This window comes from Gastrolobium bilobum, unplaced genomic scaffold (assembly GCF_033153095.1).
Source record: "Gastrolobium bilobum isolate Gb01-03AN ecotype WA unplaced genomic scaffold, APGP_CSIRO_Gbil_v1 utg49751, whole genome shotgun sequence".
NCBI lineage: Eukaryota > Viridiplantae > Streptophyta > Magnoliopsida > Fabales > Fabaceae > Gastrolobium > Gastrolobium bilobum.
In genome coordinates, this window is record NW_026898577.1 from 81978 (window position 1) to 108123 (window position 26146).

General features: G+C 37.8%; 1 protein-coding gene across 1 annotated transcript; it reads right to left on the minus strand.

The window, feature by feature from the left end:
• Positions 1-15316: 15316 nt before the first annotated feature.
• LOC133317490 (disease resistance protein RPM1-like) lies at positions 15317-22290 on the minus strand. The gene is made up of 3 exons (XM_061519354.1): positions 21192-22290; positions 19473-21109; positions 15317-15589 (listed from the first exon to the last, which is right to left on the minus strand). Exons 1-3 carry the CDS (start codon positions 22288-22290, stop codon positions 15317-15319), a joined length of 3009 nt encoding a protein of 1002 aa, XP_061375338.1.
• Between the last annotated feature and the right edge of the window lie 3856 nt (positions 22291-26146).

Sequence of the window (26146 nt, forward strand, 5' to 3'; positions counted from 1 at the left end):
TGGTTGTCTTGACATACTGACAAGTATGACACTGCCTCACAAAGTCAGCAACATCCTTGCGCATATGAGGCCAGTAGAAAGTAGCTGTTAACCGCAAAAAAGTGCGAGCAATGCCAGCATGCCCTCCAATGGGAGAAGAATGAGCTTCTCTGAGTAGTGTTTGTCGAATGCTAGAAGTTGGACTGATCAAATATCTTCCTTTATGGAACAAAATTCCATCCTTAACTGTAATTGCTTCATCCGAGCAGCTGCTATCACCAAGTTGCTGGTGTAACTCCAACAAGTAACTGTCACTGATATTTTCAGCCCGTATCTGATCAACCAACTCATACCTGGGTGAGGAAACTAATTGTAACAGAGAAGCATCAGTAGCAGGACCATCATCCAAGCTCCTAGACAAGGCATCTGCAACAAGATTAGAAGTACCACACTTGTATTCGATAGTGAAATCAAAACCAAGCAACTTGCAAACATATTTCTGTTGTTCAGGAGTGGAAATTGTTTGTGTCAATAGCTCTTTAAGACTTCTATGATCCGTCTTAATAATGAATTTTGATCCCAAAAGGTAGTGCCTCCAACGTGTCACTGCCTCTGTTACTGCATAGAGCTCTCTCACATAGGTAGAGGCTGCCTTCATTCTAGTCCCTAGCTTCTTGCTAAAATAGGATATAGGTTTACCTTCCTGAAGTAACACTGCACCTATACCATAGTTGGATGCATCTGACTCAATAGTGAATGGCAGCGTGAAATTGGGCAATCGAAGGACTGGGGTTTCACTCATGACAGTCTTCAACTTCTCAAAAGCTTCTGCTGCATCAGAAGACCACTCGAATGGATCACTCTTAAGCATGTCAGTGAGAGGTGCAGCCAAGGATGCATACTGCTGGACAAATCTTCTATAATAGCCAGTCAACCCCAAAAAGCCTCTAAGTTGCTTAAGTGTGCGAGGAGAAGGCCATTGGAGCATAGCCGATATTTTCTTAGGATCAGCTTTGACACCCTCACCAGATACCAAATGTCCAAGATACTCAATCTCTTCCATTCCAAAGGCACATTTACTCAATTTCACATAAAAACCATTGTCCAGCAAACATTTTAAGGCTGTTTGCAGATGAGCAACATGATCCAACAAGGAAGCACTGTATACAAGGATATCATCGAAGAAAACAATGACAAACTTACGCAAGTGAGCTTTAAACATCTGGTTCATAGCAGCTTGGAAGGTGGAAGGTGCATTGGTTAAGCCAAATGGCATGACCAAGAATTCATAGTGACCCTCATGGGTCCTAAAAGCTGTCTTGAAGATGTCTGCATCATGAACTCTTATTTGATGGTATCCACTTCGCAAGTCCAACTTGGTAAACACCCTTGCTCCATACAATTCATCCATTAACTCATCAATAGTGGGAATGGGAAAACGATCCTTAATAGTGATGTTATTGAGCTGCCTATAATCAATACACATTCGCCAAGTTCCATCCCCTTTCTTGACTAACAACACAGGAGAAGAATAAGGACTCCTGCTCTGACGGATGTAGCCAGAGCTCATGAGATCAGTTACTTGTTTCTCGATCTCTGCCTTCTGGTGATAAGCATACCTGTAAGGTCTAACCGATACTGGTTGAGCACCTGGAACCAGATGGATGGTATGGTCACAACTTCTAGGAGGGGGTAGCACAGCAGGAATGGTGAAGACATCCTGGTATTCGACCAATACTTTCCAAATCTCTGGAGAAATCTTCGATTGCAAAGACTCCAATTCCTTGAAGCCAGGCTGCTGCTGCAAGTGGTGCAACATCAAGGAAGGTTTCTGTTTATGTGCAGAAATTCCTTGCAACACCACTCTTTTCCTGCCCACTTGAAACTCCATAGTCATGGCATTATAATCATGCAAGACCCTACCCAATGTGGCTAACCACCCAATGCCAAGGATTATTTCCAACTCATGAAGATCAATTATCCATAGATCCACCACAATGTTATGTCCTTGGATCTCGAGTGATACACCAGTACTTTTCCTGTCACAATGCATAATATTTCCATTGCCCAAATGAACCCTCATTCGATTGGTCTTCATCATTGGTAAGCTAAGTTGCTTAGCCAACTCATGATTAATAAAATTGTGAGAACTGCCTGAATCGACCAACACAACTACCGATTCACCCTTGATTTCCGTGGAAAATTGCAAAGCTCTAGGATTAGTGTCATCCACCATGGAATGCAATGCAGCATCACCCCCATCCAGTGGTACAACATCAGGTTGCCAGACAATCTGTTCCTCTGTCTCTAGATTCCCATCCTCAAATTATCCAATCATCAGCAACATTCTGGCCTTGCAATTGTGACGAGAGGTCCACTTCTCCTCACAATAATAGCAAAGGCCCTTCTCCCTGCGTTTCTGCATTTCCTCATGAGATATCTTCTTATATGAAGAAGGAGGAGCAGGTAATGCTGGATAGACAGAGGATGGTGTAATCTTGGAAACCGGAGTTATTGGCAGCACGGAAGTATTACTCGCAATTGGGCGAACATTGGTTTTCGAAGTGGTAGTAAACGAAGTGCGCAACTCCTCATGATGAGCGGCATAAGCTAATGCCAACTGCATTGCTTGGTGAAGAGAAGTAGGTTTGTGAAACTGGATTGCACGTCGAAGATTCGCTTGCAGACCAGAAAGGAAAAAACTGGCAAGCACCTTATCAGAAAATTCAGTTACTTGGTTAATCAAGGATTTAAAATCACGAATATAATCACTCAAGGTTCCAGTTTGGGATAATTTGGACAAAACACCCCGTAGATCCATGTAAGCCTCAGCTCCAAAACGCTGACGCAAAGCAACCTTAAGATCACCCCAAGACTTCAAGGTACCTCCCTTGTAAAGCCACTGGTACCATGGACCAGCAATTCCCTCCATTTTCAACCCAGCAAGTTGAATTTTATACTCTTCCGGTACTTGTTGAAGTGCATACAACATTTCAGTTTTAAAAATCCAACCATTAGGATCCATGCCAGTAAACGATGGAAACTCCATACGAACGAACTTAAAGAATGAACGTGGATCATTATGATCACCATATTGATTACCATTACGAACAATATGAGTGGAGGAATGAACTGCATCCGAAGAACGCTTAGGGTTACGGTCCGAACCTGAATCATGCACACGAGTTTCCATACCCATAACCGCAGCGTGAATTTGCTGGAGTTGAGTGTTGAAAGTTGCTATCTGTGACTGATTCTCATCCAAACGTTGCTCCATGCGAAGTCTGAACGTCTCAAACTCTTCTGCAAGTTCCTGCACCTTCATGGTTGCACGAAAATGGAGAAGCCGTGAAAGCACCAATTGATAAGAGAGAGTCTCTTATTGAAAAACCAAATCGAATATATGAATGAATTGTTTTTTCAGATACAATGCTTGAGTTCCTATTTATACTCAACTAATTAACCAACTGGTTGCAAGTAACTAACTACTTCCTATTACAAGTAACTAACTGTTAACTAACTCAATGGGCCTGAAAATCCACAGCCCAACTTGGAGCACCAACCATCCTCTTGGGCCTAGCTGATCCATGTACAATTGCATCTTGCCTTGCTATGCTTGCAGTTCCAGTAGTCATGTTCATATCAAAGAGTGAGTATGAGCAGTGGTAAATTTACTTCAACACAAGATTGTCTGCAAGGATTGTCTTCTTCTTACCTCTTTAGTTGGAGTTTAACGAAGAATGTTTTTTTTTTTTTTTTTATAATAATGGGATTAGAATCAAACCTTCGTTATTTTCCTTTTTTTTAGGGTTTTCGTTTTATCCTTTAACATAACACAACAAACTTTCCTACTCTCACAACATTTTGTGGGGCCCACACTTTTTAAAACAAAAAAATATAAAAAATTAAGGCACGCAAAACGAATCTCTATAACATTACACAATCACTTTTCCTACAACATAACTCTTATAAAACCCTTTTTTTTAATGGCATCACATTATTTATATTCTGATGAACATTGGGTTGATTAGCTGGTGAGATCATAGTGATTTAAGAAATGCAGGCAACAGCTACTTTGTCACTGGCAGCAGCGTGCTCATCAGTAGGTATTGTTGTTTTATACGCAAGAGACCTCGTTGTATGTGTGACTCGTAAGAATCTCCCTTGCAACAGGTACCAGATTTCTGTTACCATGGCTTTTATCGCCTGGGTTCTTACAACTATGTCATCACAGCACATGTGATGTTTTGGATCTTCGCCTCAGTTTAGCTTGAATTATATTTCTCTCGCTAAAAGGCTACACCCCATTTTTTTCTTATTTGTTGTTTTCGAACAGGTTGTGTTGAGAATTAGACCTGAAAATAACAATGGAAAAGAGGGAGATTGGAAAATTAAGAAGGTTTCCTCTGACACCTTGTGTTGGGGTTAGGAAGTTCACGTTTGCTAAATTTTTTTGATACTATTGTAAATATTAGAATTATTTTATTATTATTTTGTAATAGTTACTTTATAAGTGTATTTGGGTTTAGCTCATTAGGCTTTTTAGTCTCTTTAAATAGAGAATTCTTGTACAAATATTATACAATTCAATAATATACAAATCTTCTTTTCTAGTTGGTATCAGAGCTCTCGATTCTTAGGGAGGTTTCTTTTTCATCAGACGACCGGAACAACTCAAGGGAAAAAAAAAAAGCGTACTGTTCACCGGTACTGTTTATGTGCACTGCTCACGCGCACTGTTCATAAAAAAACAGAGGAGAAATTTATTTTATTTTATTGTTCTGCTCGACTATATTTGGTAAGATCACACACCCAACATCTTTTCTTACTTCTTGCACTGATTTAAAAAATTCATGGATTATGGATTCTGGTGCAACTGACCATCTGACCTGTTTAGCTGATTCTTTTCTTTCATATCACGCTACTAGTGATATCCGTACTATAGCTGTAGCTGATGGATCCCACAAATCAGTTGTGGGTTTTGGTAACATTCAAATTCAACCTTCCTTATTTTTAAAAAATGTTCTTTATGTTCCTCAGCTCTCTACCAATCTTATCTCCACTTATAAGCTTACAACTGACATGAATTGTGCTGTCACCTTTTTTCCTACCCATTGTGTTATTCAGGATATCACCACGGGGAGGACGGTTAGAGTTGCTAAGGAGTAGGGTGGGTTGTACTATCTCGTTATTGGTAAAAGTATTAAGCGATTTAGATCTGACAATGGTACAGAGTATGTCAACCAGCGTCTGTCACAATTCGTTTCAGATATGGGTATGATTCATGAGCTCACATGCGTGGATACCCCTCAACAGAATGAGGTTGCTGAAAGAAAAAATTGGCATTTGCTTGAAGTAACCAAAGCATTATTGTTTCAGACATATGTACCCAACTCTTACTGGGGAGAAGCCTTATTAACTACAACCTATTTGATCAACTGCCTGCCTTCTAGAGTCCTTGGCCATGTAAGTCTTGTTGATCTCATGACCTCTTTTTTTTCTTCTGTTCCAATTATGCAAAGTCTCCAGTCTCGTATCTTTAAATGTGTTTCCTTCTTCCATATCCATAAACAACATCGGAGTAAATTAGAGCCTAGAGCCCTTAAGTGTGTCTTCCTTGGTTATGCTTCTAACAAGAAAGGATAAAATGTTACCACCCTCCAAGTCGTAAATTCTTTGTCTCGATGGATGTTAACTTCCATGAATCTAAGCCTTACTTTCTACACCCTCAAGTTTAGGGGGAGAATAGTATAGAAGCTTCATCCATTTTCTTCGAGTCTGAGTCTCCCTTTCTGTTACCTACATCTTCTACTCCAGTAGTTACACTACATGACAATGAGAAGGAAGACTTAATTGCTGAGGTTGAAAATTCATTTGATTCCTCATGTGAGATGCCTCCTATTGATAGACAGAAAGTACGCAAAGTTGGGACACCCGAACTATTGTACCAAAGGATGAAACAACCCACACTGCCCTACCAGCAACTGCAATTGCCTGAACCGCTGGTAAGTACTAAACACACTACTTCTTTTATTCTTGAGCCTGATATTAATTTTGATAATTTACCCATTGCTGTAAGAAAAGGGAAAAGGTCTTGTACCCAACACCCTATTTCTTATTTTGTCTCCTCTAAGAATCTTTCTATGCAGCATAGAAGTTTTATTACAGCACTTGACTCCATTTCAATCCCGAAATCAATACATGAAGCATTAAAGGATGATAATTTGGTTCAAGCCATGCATGAGGAGATGAATGCAATGGAGAAGAATAATACATGGGAAGTTGTTGGCAGGCCAAATGGAAAAAGGACAATAGGGTGCAGATGGGTGTATACTCCGAAATATAATTCTGATGGGACTCTTGATAGGTATAAAGCTCGATGGGTAGCCAAGGGATACACACAGACCTATGGCTTTGATTACGAAGAAAAATTTGCTCCAGTGGCCAAAATGAACACTGTAAGAGTTCTATTGTCCCTCATTGCTTATTTTAGTTGGGATTTGAATCAATTTGATGTGAAAAATACCTTCCTCAATGGTGAATTAGAAGAGAAGGTTTATGTAACACCCCGTTCTAGAACCGGTTTGTTAACATTGCATTATGATATTAAGCGCAGTTACAATCACACGGGTTCAATTAAAATCCGGATAAATTTTTCATTTTAAAACATACCGAACTTGTAATACCCAATTTCGTGATCATAACCATATTACCTTGCGAAATCAAATAAATTAAGCTTAACATCATGTTCTTATTCTATTTTTAAACCATTAATTTACTTCTTATTTATTTCACAACTTCTGCTATATTGTAGATCTCTTCATTAGCTATACGTGGCTTCAAACCGCGCTCAAATCGGAGCACTGTAGCCCAAGTTAGGACAATTTGAAGCAACACAAGAGAGTGTTGGTCACAGGCCCCGCGCGCTTCAGCGCGCTACCGGGCGCTAAAGCCTTCACCTGGGCGCTTAAGCGCACGGAGGCAGGAAGCATCAGGTATTTCAGTGTAAATGGGCGCTTAAGCGCGCATCAGGGAGCTTAAGCGCGCTATCCTGGGCGCTTAAGCTCCCATTGGGACGTTTTAGCGCGCAGAGACAGAAGCATCTCCTCCTTCAGTGGCTAAGGGCGCTTAAGCGCGGACCAGGGCGCTCAAGCGCGCAACCCTAGGCGCTTAAACCCCACTCTGGGCGCTAAAACACGAGGGGACAGTAAGCATCCCATCTTTCTGCAGCGAAGGGCGCTTAAGCGCGAGCCAGGGCGCTCCAGCGCGCAATCCTGGGCGCTTAAGCCCCCACTTGGGCGCTCCAGCGCGAGGAGGCCGAATGCATTGGCACTCACAGGGGCAGCAGGGCGCTTGGGCGCGCTCCTGGGCGCTTAAGCGCGCTGCCAGGGAATTCCAATCCCCACATTTTTCAAGTCCAAGTCTAGGGGAAGATGCATCCCCATACCAAACCCCAATTGTCCATGCCCCAAAACTAAATCCTAGCACTCATCCAACCTCTCCTCATGAGATTTAGCTAGGATTTGGGCAGCATAACCTTTGTTTTCTCAGCGTTTCCCAATTTAAACAAAAGGTACCTAATTGATTCTCAGCCCAACCAATTCAATAACTCAATACATAACAAGCATGCATATGTTGAATTTCAAGTAGGCATCATTTACATTACATATCCTTTACAACTCATGGAACTTAGCTTGCAAAACACTATGATCATTCCCTTGGCTCCCATCAACAAAAGAGATGACCAAAGGCATGAGCATAGGCTAAGTTCATTCCAATATACAAATCATAAATCTAGCATTGCCTATTCATTACAATTCTATACATGTGAGCTACAAAACAACATGTATAATCTCAAAAGAATTGCCACATTTCATGCATAATCCAGATATGGCCACTTGCCACCAGAGGCTCCTGCAGCATCCTTACCCGAAAGGGGGTCCCCACAACACGGGGTGAGATATACGAATATATCCAGTAAACCAGGGGTCCTTGGAGCATCTCTCCACCCCACAGTTCCATATCAGTGTAATAGCAATAATAATGCAGTAAATACATATCTATGCAAAGTGCAATAACATCTCCAGGAGAAATCCCTCGAGCTCTCAAGCTGTCCTAAGGAAACTCAGATGCAAATAGTCCTACTGGCCAGCTAACTACCAAGTATGATTTACGCATCATCATGCAACATACCAACATAGGGAAACACCATCCTATGCCACACCAAATGCATACACATACGTATAACAAAGCATTACACTATTTTATTGCATTTATATACACAATCACAACCTCTACCCTTTCAGGGCTTGGTAGAACAGTCAAGGGAATTACACCCAAGGTCCGAAGGCTTACCTCAAGCTACAATTCGACCTTTGTTCACCACCAATGTCAACAATACTCTACTCCAAAACCAACACCTACACATGGTGTAATGCAATCAACACATTGCATCCAAGAGTATTTCACAATCAACCATCAACTACTCAATTCAAAACACTACACAAGTATGAGCTTACCAATTCCAATGAGCTACTCAAGCTCCATAGCTTGCTCAAGCGGTTGATCACTCACGGTCGGTCCAAATGTCTCAATCCTAGACATTACAAGGACACAATCAATCATTCAACTAAGTAATTGTTCAACATGCTAGAATACTAACCAATCCAAGCATGAATTTTCCAATATTATGAACAATTATCAAATGACTATCTAGGCTCATTTCCACCGATTAAATGTCATCCTTAGCACTTTTCTCAACATGTGCTAAATCCCAATTCTACCACAACATAGCCAATTTACTCAAATTCTCACAAAACCCATAACACTATTCATTCAAAACCCTATATCATGAAATTTCCAAGAAAACATGGTTCAAGGGTTAGAATCTTACCACCAATGGTCACACAACCAAGGATTGATGGCTCCTCAAGCTTCAATGGAGGTAGAAACTCTCAAAACCCCAATTTTCACCAAAGGGCCGAATTTTTGAGAGCCAATATCTCACCACACAAAGCTCCCCACTTAAAACTAAGCTTGGATTATGAAAGAGGGCGAGATTCTAAGCGATTTAGGCTTTTGAATCACCCAAAACCGTTGGGATTTGCTCCCTCTCTTCCTCCCTTCCTTCTCCCTCCTTTCTCCTTCTTCTTCTTCTTCTTCTTTCTGTTCTGGTGTCGACGGGCTGGGGGGAAATGGGGGTTCCCTTGGCTTTTAGTCACTTAACATAGGTTAAGTGGCTTTAAGCGGGTATTGGTTCGTCTATCTATTCAACTCCAATAATTACCAAACTTTACCCAAAAGTCTGGAATATTATTCTAGGAACATTTACATTTTTGTTTTTATATTTTGGGTACTTTTTCCAGTACCCATTTATACCCCTTAATTCTCACTGAGTACACTTTTTAACTCCAAAGTGACTTAGATTCATTTAATTAAGCATTATACTTAATTTCACTCAGTAAAACATGCTTAATTAATTAATTACACTTGATTTACTAATTAATTAAGATGGGCTATTATAGTTTACATGGAGATACCACCAGGATTTAACTCTACAAATGGAGATAATAAAGTTTGCAAGTTAAAGAAGACATTGTATGGCTTGAAGCAATCCCCGCGTGCTTGGTTTGGAAGATTTACCAAAGTCATGCTTTCATTGGGATACAAGCAAAGCCAAGGGGATCATACACTTTTCTTTAAACATTCTCAGGAAGGTAAGAACACTATCCTTCTAGTTTATGTTGATGACATTATTATAACAAGGGATGATATAGGTGAGAAATGTGCTCTGGAAAAAGGACTGACTGTTGAATTTGAAGTTAAAGATCTTGAAAAATTGAGATAATTTCTTGGCATAGAAGTTGGTCATTCAAAGTAAGGGATATTTATTTGTCAGAGGAAGTATGTTCTTGACCTTCTTAAAGAAGCAGGAAAATTTGGGTGTAAACCTTCCAGTACTTCGATTGAGCAGAATCACAGACTAGGAAGTGAAAATGAGAGCTCTCCAGTTGACAAAGGACAATATCAACGAATAATGGGAAGATTGATATATCTAGCTCATATTAGACCTGATCTGGCATATGCAGTTAATGTTCTTAGTCAATTTATGCAAGATCCGAGGGAGAAACACTTGCAAGCTGTGGACAGGATTCTCCAATATCCGAAAAGAACACCAGGTAGAGGACTATTGTTCCAGAGAGGAGGAAACTTATCCTTAGAAGTTTATACAGACGCCGATTATACTGAATCCATCACTGACCGACAGTTTACTTTGGGCTATTGTATGTTTCTCTGTGGAAATCTTATAACATGGAGAAGTAAAAAGCAAAATGTGGTTGCTAGATCAAGTGCAGAAGCAGAATTTCGAGCTATGGCTCAAGGTATCTGTGAGTTATTATGGGTTAAAATCATTCTAGATGATCTCAAGGTGAGATATGAAGGATCTATGAAGTTACTTTAGGATAACAAGTCAGCTATTTGTATAGCCCACAACCCATTTCAACACGATCGAACCAAACATATTGAGATTGATCGCCATTTCATTAAAGAGAAATTATACAGTAGACTGATCACTACTCTATATATTCCTTCTGGTCGTCAATTGGCTGATGTCTTAACTAAGGGTCTTCCTCATGATAGATTTCAAGAACTTACTACCAAGCTGAGAATGATAAATATCCATTCATCAGCTTGAGGGGGAGTATTGTAAATATTAAAATTATTTTATTATTATTTTGTAATAGTTAGAATACTCTATAAGTGTATTTGGGCTTAGCCCATTAGGTTTTTCAGTCTCTTTAAATAGAGAACTCTTGTACAAATATTATATAATTCAATAATATACAAATCTTCTTTCCTAGTGATACCAACTCCAATCTGGTAGTAAAGTACTTCACTTCACTGTGTATTTGTGTTTTGTGTTTTAGATCTTCAATAATTTTACATGACGTGAGTAAAGGGTGAGTTGAAATTACATGAAATTACTGTTAGAAATTAGAATGAAAGAATATATAGTTTACGTTCTTTGCTTCGATGTTGTTGCTTGGTATGTAGATTTACAGACTGATTGGATGGTTTTTTTTCGGTTATGTAGATTGTAATGTAGAAGTAATGCATTATTCTTCTTACTTTACTGTGTCAAACTGTTGTTACTTGGCTAGATAGTTCCATTTATTACTGTAATTTTTTTTCTTTGAAGAAAAGACTTGAAAATAAAAGAGAATATATTATTAAGTTGTGTATAAACTGTACAAAGGGTTCTCTATTTAAAGAGACTACATGACCTATTGGGCTAAGCCCAAGAAAGATTCTAAAATACAACAAGAAATAAAATAATTATTATTATTTACAACACTCCCCCTCAAGCTGAGGAATAGATATTTATCATTCCCAGCTTGCTAGTAAGTTTTTGAAATCTATATGAGGGAAGTCCCTTTGTCAATAAATCAGCTAATTGACGCCCAGTGGGAATGTATGGAGTGACAATCAACCCGCTATCAAGTTTCTCTTTGATGAAATGGCGGTCGACCTCAATATGCTTAGTCCGATAATGTTGAACTAGATTATGAGCTATACAAATAGCGAACTTATTATCATATATCAGCTTCATAGGTCCCTCACATTTTACTTTGAGATCATCAAGTATAATTTTCAACCACAATAACTCACAAATGCCTTGAGCCATAGCTCGAAATTCATCTTCTACACTTGACCTAGCAACTACATCTTGTTTCTTACTTCTCCACGTCACCAAGTTACCACAAAGAAACATACAATAACCAGTGGTAGAACGACGGTCAGTCACAGATCCAGCATAATCAGTTCAGTGTAAATTTTTAAAGAGAGATTGCCATCACGCCGGAATAATAGTCCTTTATTAGGATTGGCTTTAAGATACTGAAGAATTCTATCCACTGCCTGCATGTGTTTTCCCTTTGGATTATGCATAAACTGATTGACAATACTAATAACATAAGCAAGGTCTGGTCTAGCATGAGCCAGATATATCAGTCTCCCAACTAGTCGTTGATATTGTCCTTTATCAACTGGAGGACTCTCCTCTTCATAACCCATCTTGTGATTATGCTCAATAGGAGTATTAGAGGGTTTACACCTAAGCTTTCCTGCTTCTTTAAGAAGATCAAGGACATATTTCCTCTGACTGATAGAAATTCCTTCCTTTGATTGAGCTACCTCTATCCCTCGCAAATATCTCAGTTTCCCAAGGTCTTTAACTTCAAACTTAGAGGCTAGTCGTGTTTGCAGAATATGTCTCTCCATAATATCATTGCCTGTTATAATAATATCATCAACATACACAAGGAGCATAATGAGCTTCCCATCTTGGCACTGCTTAAAGAAAAGAGTGTGATCTCTTTAACTCTGTTTATATCCTAAGGTCATCATAACCTTAGTAAATCTCCCAAACCAGGCACGAGGTGACTGCTTTAATCCATACAAGGATTTTCTTAATCTATAAACTTTATTTTCTCCGTCCACAAAATCAAAACCAGGCGATATTTCCATGTAGACCTCTTCTTCTAACTCACCATTAAGGAAAGCATTCTTCACATCAAATTGATTTCTCTCCCAATTGTAATGGGCAGCAAGAGATAAGAAGACTCTCATCGTATTCATCTTTGCAACTAGAGCAAAATTTTTTTCATAATCAATGCCATAGGTCTGAGTGTAACTCTTGGCGCTAACCGAGCCTTATATCTCTCAAGAGTATCATCAGAATTATACGTCAGGGCATAAACCCATTTGCACCCTACTGCTTTCTTTCCATTGGGTCTATCAACAATCTTCCATGTTTTATTTTTCTCCAACCCATTCATCTCCTTGTGCATGGCTTGAGCCCAATTCTCATCTTTTAATGTTTCATGTACTGATTTTGGGATTGAAGTAGAATCTAGTGCTGAAACAAGGCTTTTGTGCTGCACAGAAAGGTTAATAGAAGAAACAAACTGAGAGATAGGGTATTGAGTACAAGAGGGACAAGAGGAACAAGATTTTTTTCCTTTTCTTGGGGCAATGGGTAAGTCATCAGAAGTATTAATATCAGGATCAGAAACCAGAGATTCAGGACTTACCATTGGTTCAGACGATTGAGGTTGCTGGTGAAGCAGTGTGGGTTGTTTCCTTCTATGATATACCAACTCAGGTGTCACAATCTTCTGTATCTCTTGTGTATTTGATGGATCAGACACAAGAGGATCAGAAACAAGAGGAAGAGGTGAAGGAGTAGACACTGAAGATCCAGACTCAAAGAAGGAAGGTGATGAGTTTTCTGAAGAACTGTTCTCCCCCTGAAGATGAGGACCTTGGAAAAAAGACTCAGATTCATGAAATGTAACATCCATTGAAACAAAAAAATTCTGACCGCCAGGGTGATAACACTCATAGCCTTTCTTATCAAGGGCATAACCAAGGAAGGCACATTTAAGAGCCCTAGGATCTAACTTTCTACGATGGTGTTTATGAACATGAACAAAGACAACACACGCAAACACTCGTGGAGGAAGACTCTGCATAGTGGGAACAGAAGGAAAAAATAAAGTTATTGAGTGAATGAGACTTACATTGTTGAGAACCCGAGTGGGTAAGCGGTTAATCAAGAACGCTGCAGTAAGAATGACATTTCCCCAATAGCATTTGGGTACATGTGTCTGAAAAAGTAAGGCAGAAGCAACTTCAAGAAGGTGACGGTTCTTTCTTTCAACAACCCCATTTTGTTAAGGGGTGTCTACACAAGTAAGTTCATGAATCATACCTTGACTTTAGATAAATTGGGAAAAATAGTGATTAACATATTCAATTGTCAGTCTTTAGTCTTTTGATTCTTTTACCAAATTAGGTCTCAATCATTTTATAAAATTGAAAGAAATAGTTGTGGTACCTCAGACTTTTCATGCATTAAGTAAACCCAAGTTACACGAGTGAAATCATCAATAAAAGAAACAAACCATTTATTACCAGAAGTATGGAGGACTTTAGAAGGACCCCGAATATCAGAATGAATAAGATCAAAAGGTTCAACACTTTTAGTAATACTAGAAGGAAAAAATACACGATGATGTTTAGCAAACTTACAAACATCAAATGAAAAGACTTAACAGACTTAGACAAAAACAATGATGGAAATAAAGACTTGAGTAAACTAAATGGAGGATGTCTCAAGCATTTATGATGAAGCCAATTAAGAGAATCAGCAGTTGAAAAGCCATGAGACAACAAGATGTGATCCTTAACATTATTTGTAGAAGATTGTGGCACCAGATAGTACAGCCCACCTTGCTCTTTAGCACCCCCATTTGTCTTCTCCGTGGCGAGATCCTGAAAAACACAGTGAGTAGGGAAGAAGGTTAGTGCAATTCAAATTTTTGATAATTTTATGAATAGAAAGAAGATTAGTAGAGAGTTTAGGAACATGAAGATCATCTTTGAGATGTAAGGAAGGCTGTAAATGTATGTTACTAGAACCCGCAACTGATGTGTGTGAGCCATCAGCTACGGCTATTGTATGAGTGCCAATAGTAGGGTTACAAGAAAGAAAGGAGTCAGCACAACAAGCTGTATGATCAGTAGCACCAGAATCAATAACCCAAGAATGTTTAAAATCAATACAAGAAGTAAGAAAAGAATGAGTATTGGAGCTCATACTAGTCATAGCCAAAGCACTAGTACCTGATGGCTTACTCGGAGAATCAAGGATGGTTCGAAGCCGCTCCAACTCATCTGACGAAATGCAGGTTGGACCTCATTAGGTGCAGTAGCTATATCAGGGAAAACTAAATGAGCTTGACCATGCATCCTTGCCATCTTTTCTAAGACCTTTTGCTTTCCATGGAGGCGAAAACATAGATCCTTGATATCACCTGTCCTTCTACAATAAGAACACCAGCGATCATCTTTCTTAGATTTAGAAGATGCTTCATCAGTAATTTTTATGAAAGAAATCCCTTGTGAAGAACCATATCTTTTTGTTGAGATCATAGCAGACCTATCAATGGGTTTAGAAGTAATAACATCAGATGACGACAGCATGGCAGACTTATCTGATGTGATAGAGTTCATTATAACTCCCCGATGAGTCCCGAACAGTATTGAAAACAGCAGAAATGGATAGTAAAATATCTTTGCCAAGTATCTGAACCCGAATAGGATCATACTTGGAATTCAACCCAACAAGGAAATCAAAATTACGCTAATTTTCCACCTCTTCGGCTAAGGCAGTAGCATCTGCAGTACATTGCATCTTCAAACTCTGAAATTGATCAAGCTCAGTTCATAACTCCTTCATAATACCATAATAAGCAGTCACAGATAAGGAGTCCTATTTAGTAGAGAAGATTTTATTGCGCAATTCATAGCGCGCAGCCATATCCTGTTTCAAAGAGTAGGTTGAGTGAACACTGTCCCAAATCTCCTTAGCAGAAGACAGAAACATACAGTGACGACCTACTTCAGGAGTCATCGAGTTCCATAACCAAGTCATGATAAAGGAATCTTCATTATCCCAGACAGCAAACTTCGGATCATTATTCGCAGGAGCAGGGCCATCAAGATGAACAATCTTATTGCGACTCTTGATGGTAGTGCGAATAAGCTGGGATCATGACAAATAATTTGACCCATCAAGTTGATAGCTTTGACATAGCTTAGGAAGATCATTGTGGCCAAGCGTGGTATCACCAGACTGTGTAGTTTGCGAAACAGTTGACTCACCATCAATATCGGCCATACTGCAAAGAGAAAGTTAACAAACAGCGATACAATCAACCAAACAAAAAACCAAATGAAGTTTGATCAGCGAAAAAATCTAGATCCAGATAGAGAACGAAGAGACGAGAAAAATGGAGGTGGTCCGAGGCAGAGACACGACGGCACGCGCTGGTGAAGCTGACGATGCGTGGGTTTCACGCGCAGAAGAATGGGTGGCGCGTGAGAGCGCGTGTGGAGGCTTCTGCAGCTGAGATTTTCATGGCGTGGTCGTCCGGTGAGCGCGCACCTGTCTGTGGCTGGTCGAAGTTGAAAGGTCGCCGGAAAAGTTTCCAAACATTGTAAACAGATCTGGTTGGAGGCGGTCGAAGGTGTTTGGGTCATTTGCGGCTGAGAAACAGTGCGTAGAATGATAGATCGAAGAAAAACAAGGTCAACAGTGGTCCTCTTGGTCCAAAAAGTCCCCGAATTTTTTTTTCCGGTGGCGGTTGATGGCAGCAAGAGGTAAAGAAATAAGGGTTTTTCTCTAAAGGCAATAGGCGCGAAAGCAGAGCCCTCAAAATCGAGAGCTCTGATATCAACTTGAAAATACAAAGGGAATATACTATTAAGTTGTGTATAAACTGTACAAAGGATTCTCTATTTAGAGAGACTACATGACCTATTGAGCTAACCCAAGAAAGATTCTAAAATACAACAATAAATAAAATAATTATTATTATTATTTACAACAAGAAGTATCCATCTACTTGTGAGTTAGTTGCTTCGGTCACTGGTTAATGACCAAGTCCATGACTATGATTGTTCTCATTTACTGTTATATTTCATTAGTGTAGGCATTTGGTGGATGCCCTAACTAGAGAATCTTATTCTGAAATAAATGAAGACATTCCACACTGTAACTTCTATCAAACACGTTTACTACAAGAATCACTTGGTGGAAATTCCAAACTCTCATCAATATGTTCCATCTCCCCTGATAACAAGTATTTACCTGGATCAAAGAGCATAATATGATCACGTGTAAACTGTAGTAGCCAATTATTTTTGAGTTCTACAGATAAAGATTGTAGGAGTAATGGTGAAACACTGTGCACACTCAGATTTGAAGAGCGAGTAAGGTCCGTTACAAATGAGCCAGTTATTATTATAATGAAGGAGGCTGACATTGATTTGAGTGATAAAATCCGGCACTTGGAGTTGGAGGTATATTCCAGGACTTGTTACTGGAAATAGTTTTTGAAGGATTACCCTAATGCAAATCTTTGAATTACAATGTGTTTTCTTTAGATTAGGAAAAACTTACTAGAGCAAAGGCGGATGTTCTTAGCTCAGTTGGGAGAAAAAATGGATGCTTCCAAGGATATAATGTGCGCGAAAGCCTTCATCAAATGAGAGTTAGCTCAAACCGCTCCCTACTCCTACCTAACATAGATAATGATACTGATTAAGATATTAATGTCAATGAGAATGACATAATGCAATTATGCCAGAAAATAGATGAGTTGGGCTGTTCATGTGAAGGGAATCCAAAAGACATATCTGTCAGTGAAGTTTGTGTCCAGTTTTATTCTGTTGAGGAAAATTATGATGCAAACACGATCAGTGGTGATGAAATTGAAAAGTTTAGATATGTTATGGCAAAACATTGAGTAAGCCTTGTCATGAGGACATTGTGCCATCAGCAGATAACCTTGTATGCACAGCTAACATCTCATCGGCAAATAATCTACATTCAGAGATAGCATATCTGACCACCAAATATGTGAATCAACTAGATAGGAGTTGTTTCAGCTTAACCTGTGATCTCGAGTGAGTCCCAACGAACGCAGCTTACCTCATATCAATGTTTACAATGAATACAGGAGCACAGGTATAAATACATACATGTATATGACTTACGGTAACAGTTATAGCATGATTGTCTCCATTTGGTATGAGTACTGTGGTTGAGAAGATTCAGCTTATGTTCTGTCTCAATTTATTTCTGATTCGTATTTTTGATTACTATATTTCTTATATTATACTGGAGAACTTTGCAAATGGAGAAGCTAAAAAGAAAACACGAAACAAAGATTAACACCATATTAGCAGAGTCTGACTGCAACCACTGTATATATAGGATTCTGATGTGGTACACAACAATGCAAATTCGGAGAGCAGAATTTGGAGCTATATATGAGGACCACTACTAATTCAACTATTGTTGTTGCAGTTAGCAATTGATCACGCATAAGATCAAATTTCCAACCGTTAGAAATTCATTTTATTTTTTCCATGTTGTGTGCAATCAACAATTGGTTTATGGAACTTCAGTTGTTTTTTCTTCTAGTCCTGCAATAGGCAATATAGTAGAACCTTTGAATTCTTATTCTTTACCGCTTGAACTTTCCTGGTAAGTAAAGCTCTTAGTGATGTCTTTTCATTCCCCCTCTATAATTATTACATGTTGAGAAAACATTTCACGAAATGCAATATGAATCAGACGTGGCACATATACGCACTCCAAAATCATGTTTTGCACTTGGTATATGGTATGATTATTTATGCATTCGACCCGATTGGTCTAATCCTGTTTCGTAATAATTTTAGTTTAATGCCATTAGCAGGAAATGGCAGTTCTCTCTTTTATGTTGTTAAAACAGAACCATTTTGAGGTAACATTGTTGCTTTGATTTATAGTGTCAGAATACGTTTATGATCAGAATTCCAGGAAAGTAAATTGTTATAACATGTTGCACGCATTAAATATCACAAACTGTAACTTTCATATGCCTTTGTCAAATAAAGGCAATTCCATATATTCTCTTTATTTTCGGAGTAAGGTGCCAAATCTGAAGCAAAAAGAGACAATGCTGCCATTTTGAATGTAACAGCCCCAAACCCTATAGCAGGATATTGTCCGCTTTGCCCCGCGCACAAGCACCGTCGAGCTCACGGTTTTACGTTTCGGGTTACCCCCAAAGGCCTCCTACAAGGAAAGGTATCCACACCCTTATTTAAGGCATGCTTCGTTCCCCTCTCCAACCGATGTGGGACATTACATCCTCCCCCACTGGGAATACAGCGTCCCCGCTGTACACACCGGTCCAGGGCCAGGCTCTGATACCAAATGTAACAGCCCCAAACCCTGTAGCAGGATATTGTCCGCTTTGCCCCGCGCACAAGCACCGTCGAGCTCACGGTTTTACGTTTCGGGTTATCCCAAAAAGCCTCCTACAAGGAAAGGTATCCACACCCTTATTTAAGGCATGCTTCGTTCCCCTCTCCAACCGATGTGGGACATTACATTAAAGGGAAACATGCAGAATCTTGAGTTTCAAAGCACAGGAAGCCCAGAACCTATCAAGTGAGAACATAATATTAGTATAGAGCATTACAATGGTAAGACTATTGATAATAAAATAAATTGCAACTAAATAGCTCTCGAGGGCCCACAACAATATCTTATATTTCTTATTGCTGATTAAATACTTTTGTCCTTAATTTCTAATTTATATTGAGTGATGCAGAATAAACATAAAAAAAAAAGCATATACTAAAAGAAAAAAGTGGACAAACTGGACAAAATATTTTGTTAGATAAAGATGCACTTTTTATGACTAAACAGTAAACATTAGTAACAATATCATTATGCAGTAATGAGGAAGAAGAAGGCACACCTCTTATTTCAGAAGTAGTATGCTTTCATATTATCAACTCCTTGTGTGCTGAATAATGTGGGTGTTTTGTCCTTGCCCTTCTCCTGGAGTATCGATTGTAATTCTTACAAGGGGAACATGCTTGATGACCGAGTGCTCTTCTCCTTCATCAGCAGCAATGATCTGAATAAATTCATCAGTTGGCAAGCCATAGATATCAAGGACTTCAAGTTTCTTTAAGTATTGGATGCCAGAGGGTAGTGTCTTGAGTTCAGGGATACTAATTAGCTGGAACATCTTCAGAGAAGGCAATGCTCCTTTGTCGATAAAGATGGAATTCAATTTGTGTAAATACTTAAGGTATAGTTCCTTTAGTTTCTGAAACCCTCCTTCTTGAAAATGCAAACTTTCACCTTCATATGAAGAGAAGTAGAGACCGAGGAACAACAAATTTGGCACGTTTTTTAGTGATTTCATTGGATCATCAGCTAACCTGGACAACGTCAAGGACAATTTAACAAGATTCTGGAGCTCTGGAATCCACTCTGGCATCTTACTTAACATTCCATAAATGAAAAGCTTCCGAAGCTTACGAGGTGGGGATGAAATAAAATGCAAATCAATGCTATCTTTTCCCTGAATTTGTAGTTTCTCCAAGTATTGCATCTCATTTACTGAGGAACATAGGGTGCTTCCGTGTTCTTTCCTAACACCAGTGATGTGCAACTCCCTTAACTCCATTAGCTTTCCCAGCTCTCTAATTAGCTTTGCTCCACCTCCATCATCATTCACTTCATTCAACGTTTGTAGTGATGTCATGAGTCCAATACAATCCTTCAATTGAATTAAAGACGTCGCACCACTCAGACGAAGATGTCGTAGCTTTTCAAGCTTGCTAATCTCCCTTGGCAATTCATGGAGATTGGTATTCCTTAGATCCAAAGTCTCCATATTCTTCAGCTTACCAATGGATTTTGGAAGATTAGGCAGTAAAATTGCACCCCTTAAGCTTAAATACTTCAAGTGAATAAAATCCCCAATGCTCTTAATAAAATCCCCCTTGAGCTGCTTTTTTCTAATTTCAAGCTGTTCAGGTTCAACAAGAAGTAATTCCTCGTCTAGTTCACTACAAAAATGGACTTTTGCATTTTCAAAATCAAGTACCTTTAATGGCTTGTGTTTTGTAACGATTATCCTTACAAAGTCTGCAGGTAAATCTCCACCTTTGAAAACAAACAGTGATCGAACGTCTGAGCTTTCAATACTTCTTACACTTTCAGTACTTCTTAATAAACTATGGGCACTGCTTGATATTGATAGGCGCCTAATTATCCCACTTAAGTCTGACCCACCATCTTCACTAATAAAGTGGCAAAAACTTAAATCCTTAGATTTTCTAAGGATCATGTCCCGCAAAAGGTCATGAATGCGACAACTTGTAATTTTGCCATCAGTGGTAAACGAAAAGACTTGCACTAAACTTCTACTAACCAATTCTATTAAATATTTGTTTGCAATTTCTTCCAAAATTGTTCTCCCTTCCTGTTTGACAAATCCCTCAGCTATCCATTGTCGAAACAATTTTTTTACTTTAACTTCATAGTCTTCTGGATATATTCCAAAATACAAGAAGCATTGTTTGAGATAGTAAGGCAAATCATGATAGCTGAGAGCTAAAATCTTTGTTATAGCATCTATATGGGAATTCCTCTTCAACTCTAAGCTCAGATTTTGACTAAGAGATTCCCATTCTAATGGATCTTTATCTTTGGTAGATAAAAGACCACTAATGGCCACAATTGTTAGTGGTAAACCCTCGCATTTTTTTAACAATTTCGGAAGATATACCCATAAGGCTTTGTGGACAACATCCGTTCAAATCAGACCCGAATGCCTTCCTACAGAACAACTCAAAAGATTTCTCATGAGTTAATGGTTGTATTTCATGCACTTCAACACAAGAAGTTTTTTTACAGCAACTAGCGACACGCGTATCTCTAGTTGTGATAAATATTCTGCTTCCATTTTCATTATCAATTAAAGCAAATTCAATTTGATCCCAGAAATGTTCATTCCATACGTCATCAAAGAAGACTATATACCTTTTTTGTTGCAAATAGCTTCTTACTTCCTTTGTCAATGAGTCTCGATTCACTTTAGAAATATTGGCAAGAAGAACCTCCTTTTCCTTGCAAAGTTGTTGCAACATGTCCCTCAACAATCTTTCCACAGTATAAGATTGTGATACTGTGACCCATGAATGGCAATTAAAGTGCCCAGTCACCTTATTGTTGTCAAAAACTTTTTTGGCAAGAGTGGTTTTTCCCTGTCCTCCCATTCCTACGAGAGAGATGACAGTGCGCTTTGATCTTCCCTTTACCAACCAACCAATCAATGCAGCTTTAGGGGCTTCAAAGCCCACAACATCATCTTCCTCAATGTAAAAAGGAAGCATTCGAAGGTTATGCAATGCAAGGTCTTGGTTTCCTCTAGAACTTTCTGGTGCTTGTTCCAAAGAAGATTGGATTGGGAAGCCATCTCTTTCACTTCTTTCCTTGATTTCACAAACTTGTGATTTAATGGTCTTAATCTTAAATGCTATTTGAAGGCGAAGGATCATAGTTTTGATGAAGTCAGCAGGCTCACATGGTAAAACTGCACAACCAGGATCAGAAGGTTGTTGTTCCTCACAGGAAATATATTCATCAATGACATCTTCCATGCGAAAAGCTGTCTCCCTAAGCAACTTCACCCTTGTTTTGATTCGGTCACGTGTTTTGTCATCTTCAGCTTCAGCCTTTCTATCTGCATCATTGATGAAGGCTTCAAAGCTTTCTAGTTCATTTTGAATGTCAGCAATTTCTTTTGGGACACTATTCATGTCTACTGCTCCCATTAGTAGAGGAAACACATAATCATGAGCAAATGGCCACACCTTATCCAACATTTTGGTCTAGTTCCGATTTCTGCTAGATAATGGTGAGAGCAAAACTTTGTTATTCAAGATTTACATAAGGTTAAGTTCATACTGAAAGGAAGACTGAGTTTTCTTTGGTCATTCTTTAATAATTATTGAGCAAGTCGGATTTAGATAATTTGTAATTGTGACTCTACAATGTCCATATTTTTACTGTTTAGAGTGGCCATGCTTGTCATTCATAGTTTGGTTTCAGAGACAGCTTGGAGCATGTGATGCCAAAAACGAAGAGTTAGTCTTGGTTTTAGAAAAAATTATGACAATTTTTATATATATTTTTTGAGATTAGTGTTTTTCTGTCATCCTTGCTACTGGATTTTTTGGTTTTGGGTTTTGGCTGGTTGTAACTCTTTTACATTTAATCAAAGATGCCATGTGGTTGTTAAATGAAATCTCATATAGTATTGGCGGTATTGGTAGCAAAAAGAAGAGTTCTTCTTGGCAGTGTTATTAAATTTGATTCCGGCATCGATCCGGTTGGGATATTGGGTCACTGGATTACTGAACGGATCGGTGGGTCACTAGTCGGACCGATTGACCTAGATATATATAAATATATAAAAATACATATATATTCAATGAATTAAGCAAGGTTCACTAAATAAGCTAAAAAATATGGAGCATAAATAAATAAAAATACACGTTATTACTATGTCAATTCAAATTACAACTCAGAATCTCCATAAACATACCTCTTAGTGACACTGAAGTTATATTTTTCAAATTCAACTACGTTAAAATGACATATGTTACATTTTTCTTAATTTATTATTCCGCAAATTACTTTAGTATTGGAAACTGAAATTTGAGGTCATTGTAAATAGGGCCGGCAAAATGGGCTGAGCCCGCCGGGCTGGCCCGCCCCGCCTGCCAAATAGGGCGGGCTGGGTTGAGTTTTTCAACCCACCCGCCCCGCCAAACCCGCCAGCCCATATGGGTCAGCCCGCCACGGGGCGGGCTAGCCCGCCAAGTCCTTTTTTTTTTTTTTTTTAGATTACCCAATTGTTATGTAGCTCCGTATCGTAGATTTCTCTGCATGCAAGTGGCTTTTTTGAATTGTTGTGGACTGCTCATACAACACTTTGTTACTTGTTTTGTTACTCTATTTTATCCTGATATGATTTTATTTTTTTATTATTATTTTTGGATTGAAAGATGCATATTTATATGCAGATTATTAAACACTGATCTTCTTGGTTTCATAAGTACATTAGGATTTTATGCAAATTTTTGTATGCTTTTATGCAGATTTTTTTATGTGATTTTATGCAGAATTTAATTTTTTGTATTTTATTTTTATATATTTTTTATTTTAGGCGGGCTGGCCCGTAGCCCGCCAGCCCACTCATAAAACGGGCCGGGTTACTCAATTCAACCCATTTTGTCAAAACGGGTCGGGGCGGGCCAGCCAATTTTGGGCGGGCTAGTGGCGGGCCGGGTCGGGCCGGGTCGGGCTGGCCCATATTGCCAGCCCTAATTGTAAATGAGTATACTAGCAAATAAAATTACAAAACGTTTTTAAAATGAGTTCTATGTTTTTTTCTGACAAGATGAAATAATTTTTGTTTTTTAGTTTTTTTTTTTAAATGCATAACCCGACCAGGTCACCGGGTCATTGGTTTTGACCTGGTTTGGTCTGTTTTGTCCGGATTTTGACCGGATCGATACATAATTGATCCAATACTTGACCCAAATCGATCCAATGACTGAATTGCCGGATTCCGGATCAATCCGACCGGATCGGGCCGGGTTTTATGACAATGCTTCTTGGTCTTAAAGAGAAGATATGACAGTTTTTATATATTGTTATTGAGATTCGTTATTTTCTTGCATTCATGCTCCTCGATCTCTTCCTTTTTTGTTTTGGATGGTCGTAACTTTTTTCCATTTATTGAAAGATGGTTTATAGCTTATACATGACATGGGGTTATACTATCTGACCGAATAATGTGGTACACCAATGATTTAGTCTATGTTTTATTCTACCCAAATAAATGTTATAAATCGAATAATAAATAAATAATTATTACGTAGGTTTAATTAATGTTTTTTTGGATTTTTCAATAAGTTTACGTAGTTTAAAAGTTTGTAATTAATTCTTCGGACTAACACATTTTCTCAAATAAATCCCTACTCCGTAAAAGTGTTGAAAACTAAAACTAAACTTATTTATAAGAAGGGTTTGCTTTTTCTGCCGTTACTGCGGATAAGTTATCTGCAGTAAACTCAATACGATATCGTTTTGCGGCGAAAATCATGATGTTTTGTAATTTTAATTTATTTCAGGGTTATAATAATCTTTATATTTATAATTTTTTAAGATTTCAATTCAAAACGATATCGTTTTGAGAATAAATGCAGATAACTTATCTGCAGTAACTGCAGAAACATTTTCCTTTATAGGGAATAAAATTTCTGCTGTAACTTCAGATAGTTATATCTACTGTGCATCTAAACGACACCGTTTTCGTCTTTTTTTAATTTAAACGAAATCGTGCTTCCTTCTTCTCTCTTTATCTTGCTATTACATCGTTTTCGTTTCCCTTCTCTGTTTATTCCTTCATCAACTACAGACATATAAAGAGGAGGAAAAAGTGTTTGTCATTTTAAATGACATAAAATTATATCATTTTAGGAGAGAGATAGACATAAGAAATTATTTTTTATTAAAAATTTAAATTAAAAAAATTCACCCACTTTCTCTCCCATGATTTTCATTTCTTGTGTCTATCTCTCTCCTAAAATGACATAACTTATGTCATTTAAAATGACAAACATCAAACTCGATAAAGCAATTTAAACTATTTTTTGTTTTGTGATATACATCATTTTAAATTTTAGAGCGTATTTTTGTTGATTGACAAACTTACTAAAACAAATATCAAAATAATACAAAAAAATGCTTACCACTATGGGGCTGCTGGTGCACGTGGTTTGTCAAGTGTGCGAACTGCAAAGCGTTAATCCTTTGCCTGAAAAGATGCAAAGAAGAAAAAAGCCACAATACAGCACAAAGGCGTTGTCATTATAATAAATATAATAAAGGGTTTTATTAATCTCATGTTAAAGGAGATAGTTATCTCATGTCACAGAGATAAATTTGTGGGCTCCACCACCTGAAAAAATAAAAGAAAAGAAAAGAAAAAGGTGGCACAGTTATCGAAGGGTGTGTAGGAGATAAAATGTATCTTATGTAACATAAGAAAAGTTTTTCCCTATAATAAATGACTAAATTAATATAAATAATTAACAATAAGTCAAATATAAAATAATAATGTAAATAAAAATAGTCAAATTAAAAAACAATAAATAAAATAAATAATTAGAAAAAGTAAATAAATTTTAAAACTATTAAATTATAAAATGCAATGATTAAATAATAAATGACATAAATAAATTTATCATTAAATAAAGGAAAAACTTCATTTGCACCTCTTGTGGTTTCAAGATATATCACCTAATCCCTTTTGATTTTTTTTGGGTAAACAATCCCTTTTGATTTCAAATTTATCACTCATATCCGTTATGGTTAAATAAATTTATTTTTGCTTACAAAAAAAAAATTTATTTTTTAATCTCCTTTAATTTCAAACTTTCACGTTATACTAATCGTCGTTATAAAAAAATATATTTTTGAGTCTGATAAATATAAAATTATTTATTTTTTCAAATTTTTATTTTATATAAATATTATATTATCAAAAAACATTATTAAAATTATTTATTTTTGATTAAAATAAAAAAATTTAAATTCATTTATTTTGAAACATTTTTTAAAATAATTTTGAAATTTTTTATTTATGTACCGCACATAATTAAAATTAAA

Excerpts from the sequence above, each read along its gene's own strand:
- LOC133317490 (XM_061519354.1), bottom strand. The coding sequence starts at position 22,290 with ATGTTGGATAAGGTGTGGCCATTTGCTCATGATTATGTGTTTCCTCTA. Across the intron at positions 21,110-21,191 it reads TTGTCCACAAAGCCTTATGG|ATAAAGATCCATTAGAATGG; the intron begins GTATATCTTCCG and ends TATCTACCAAAG. Across the intron at positions 15,590-19,472 it reads TCATCAAGCATGTTCCCCTT|CTTATTCGCACTACCATCAA; the intron begins GTAAGAATTACA and ends TCATGATCCCAG.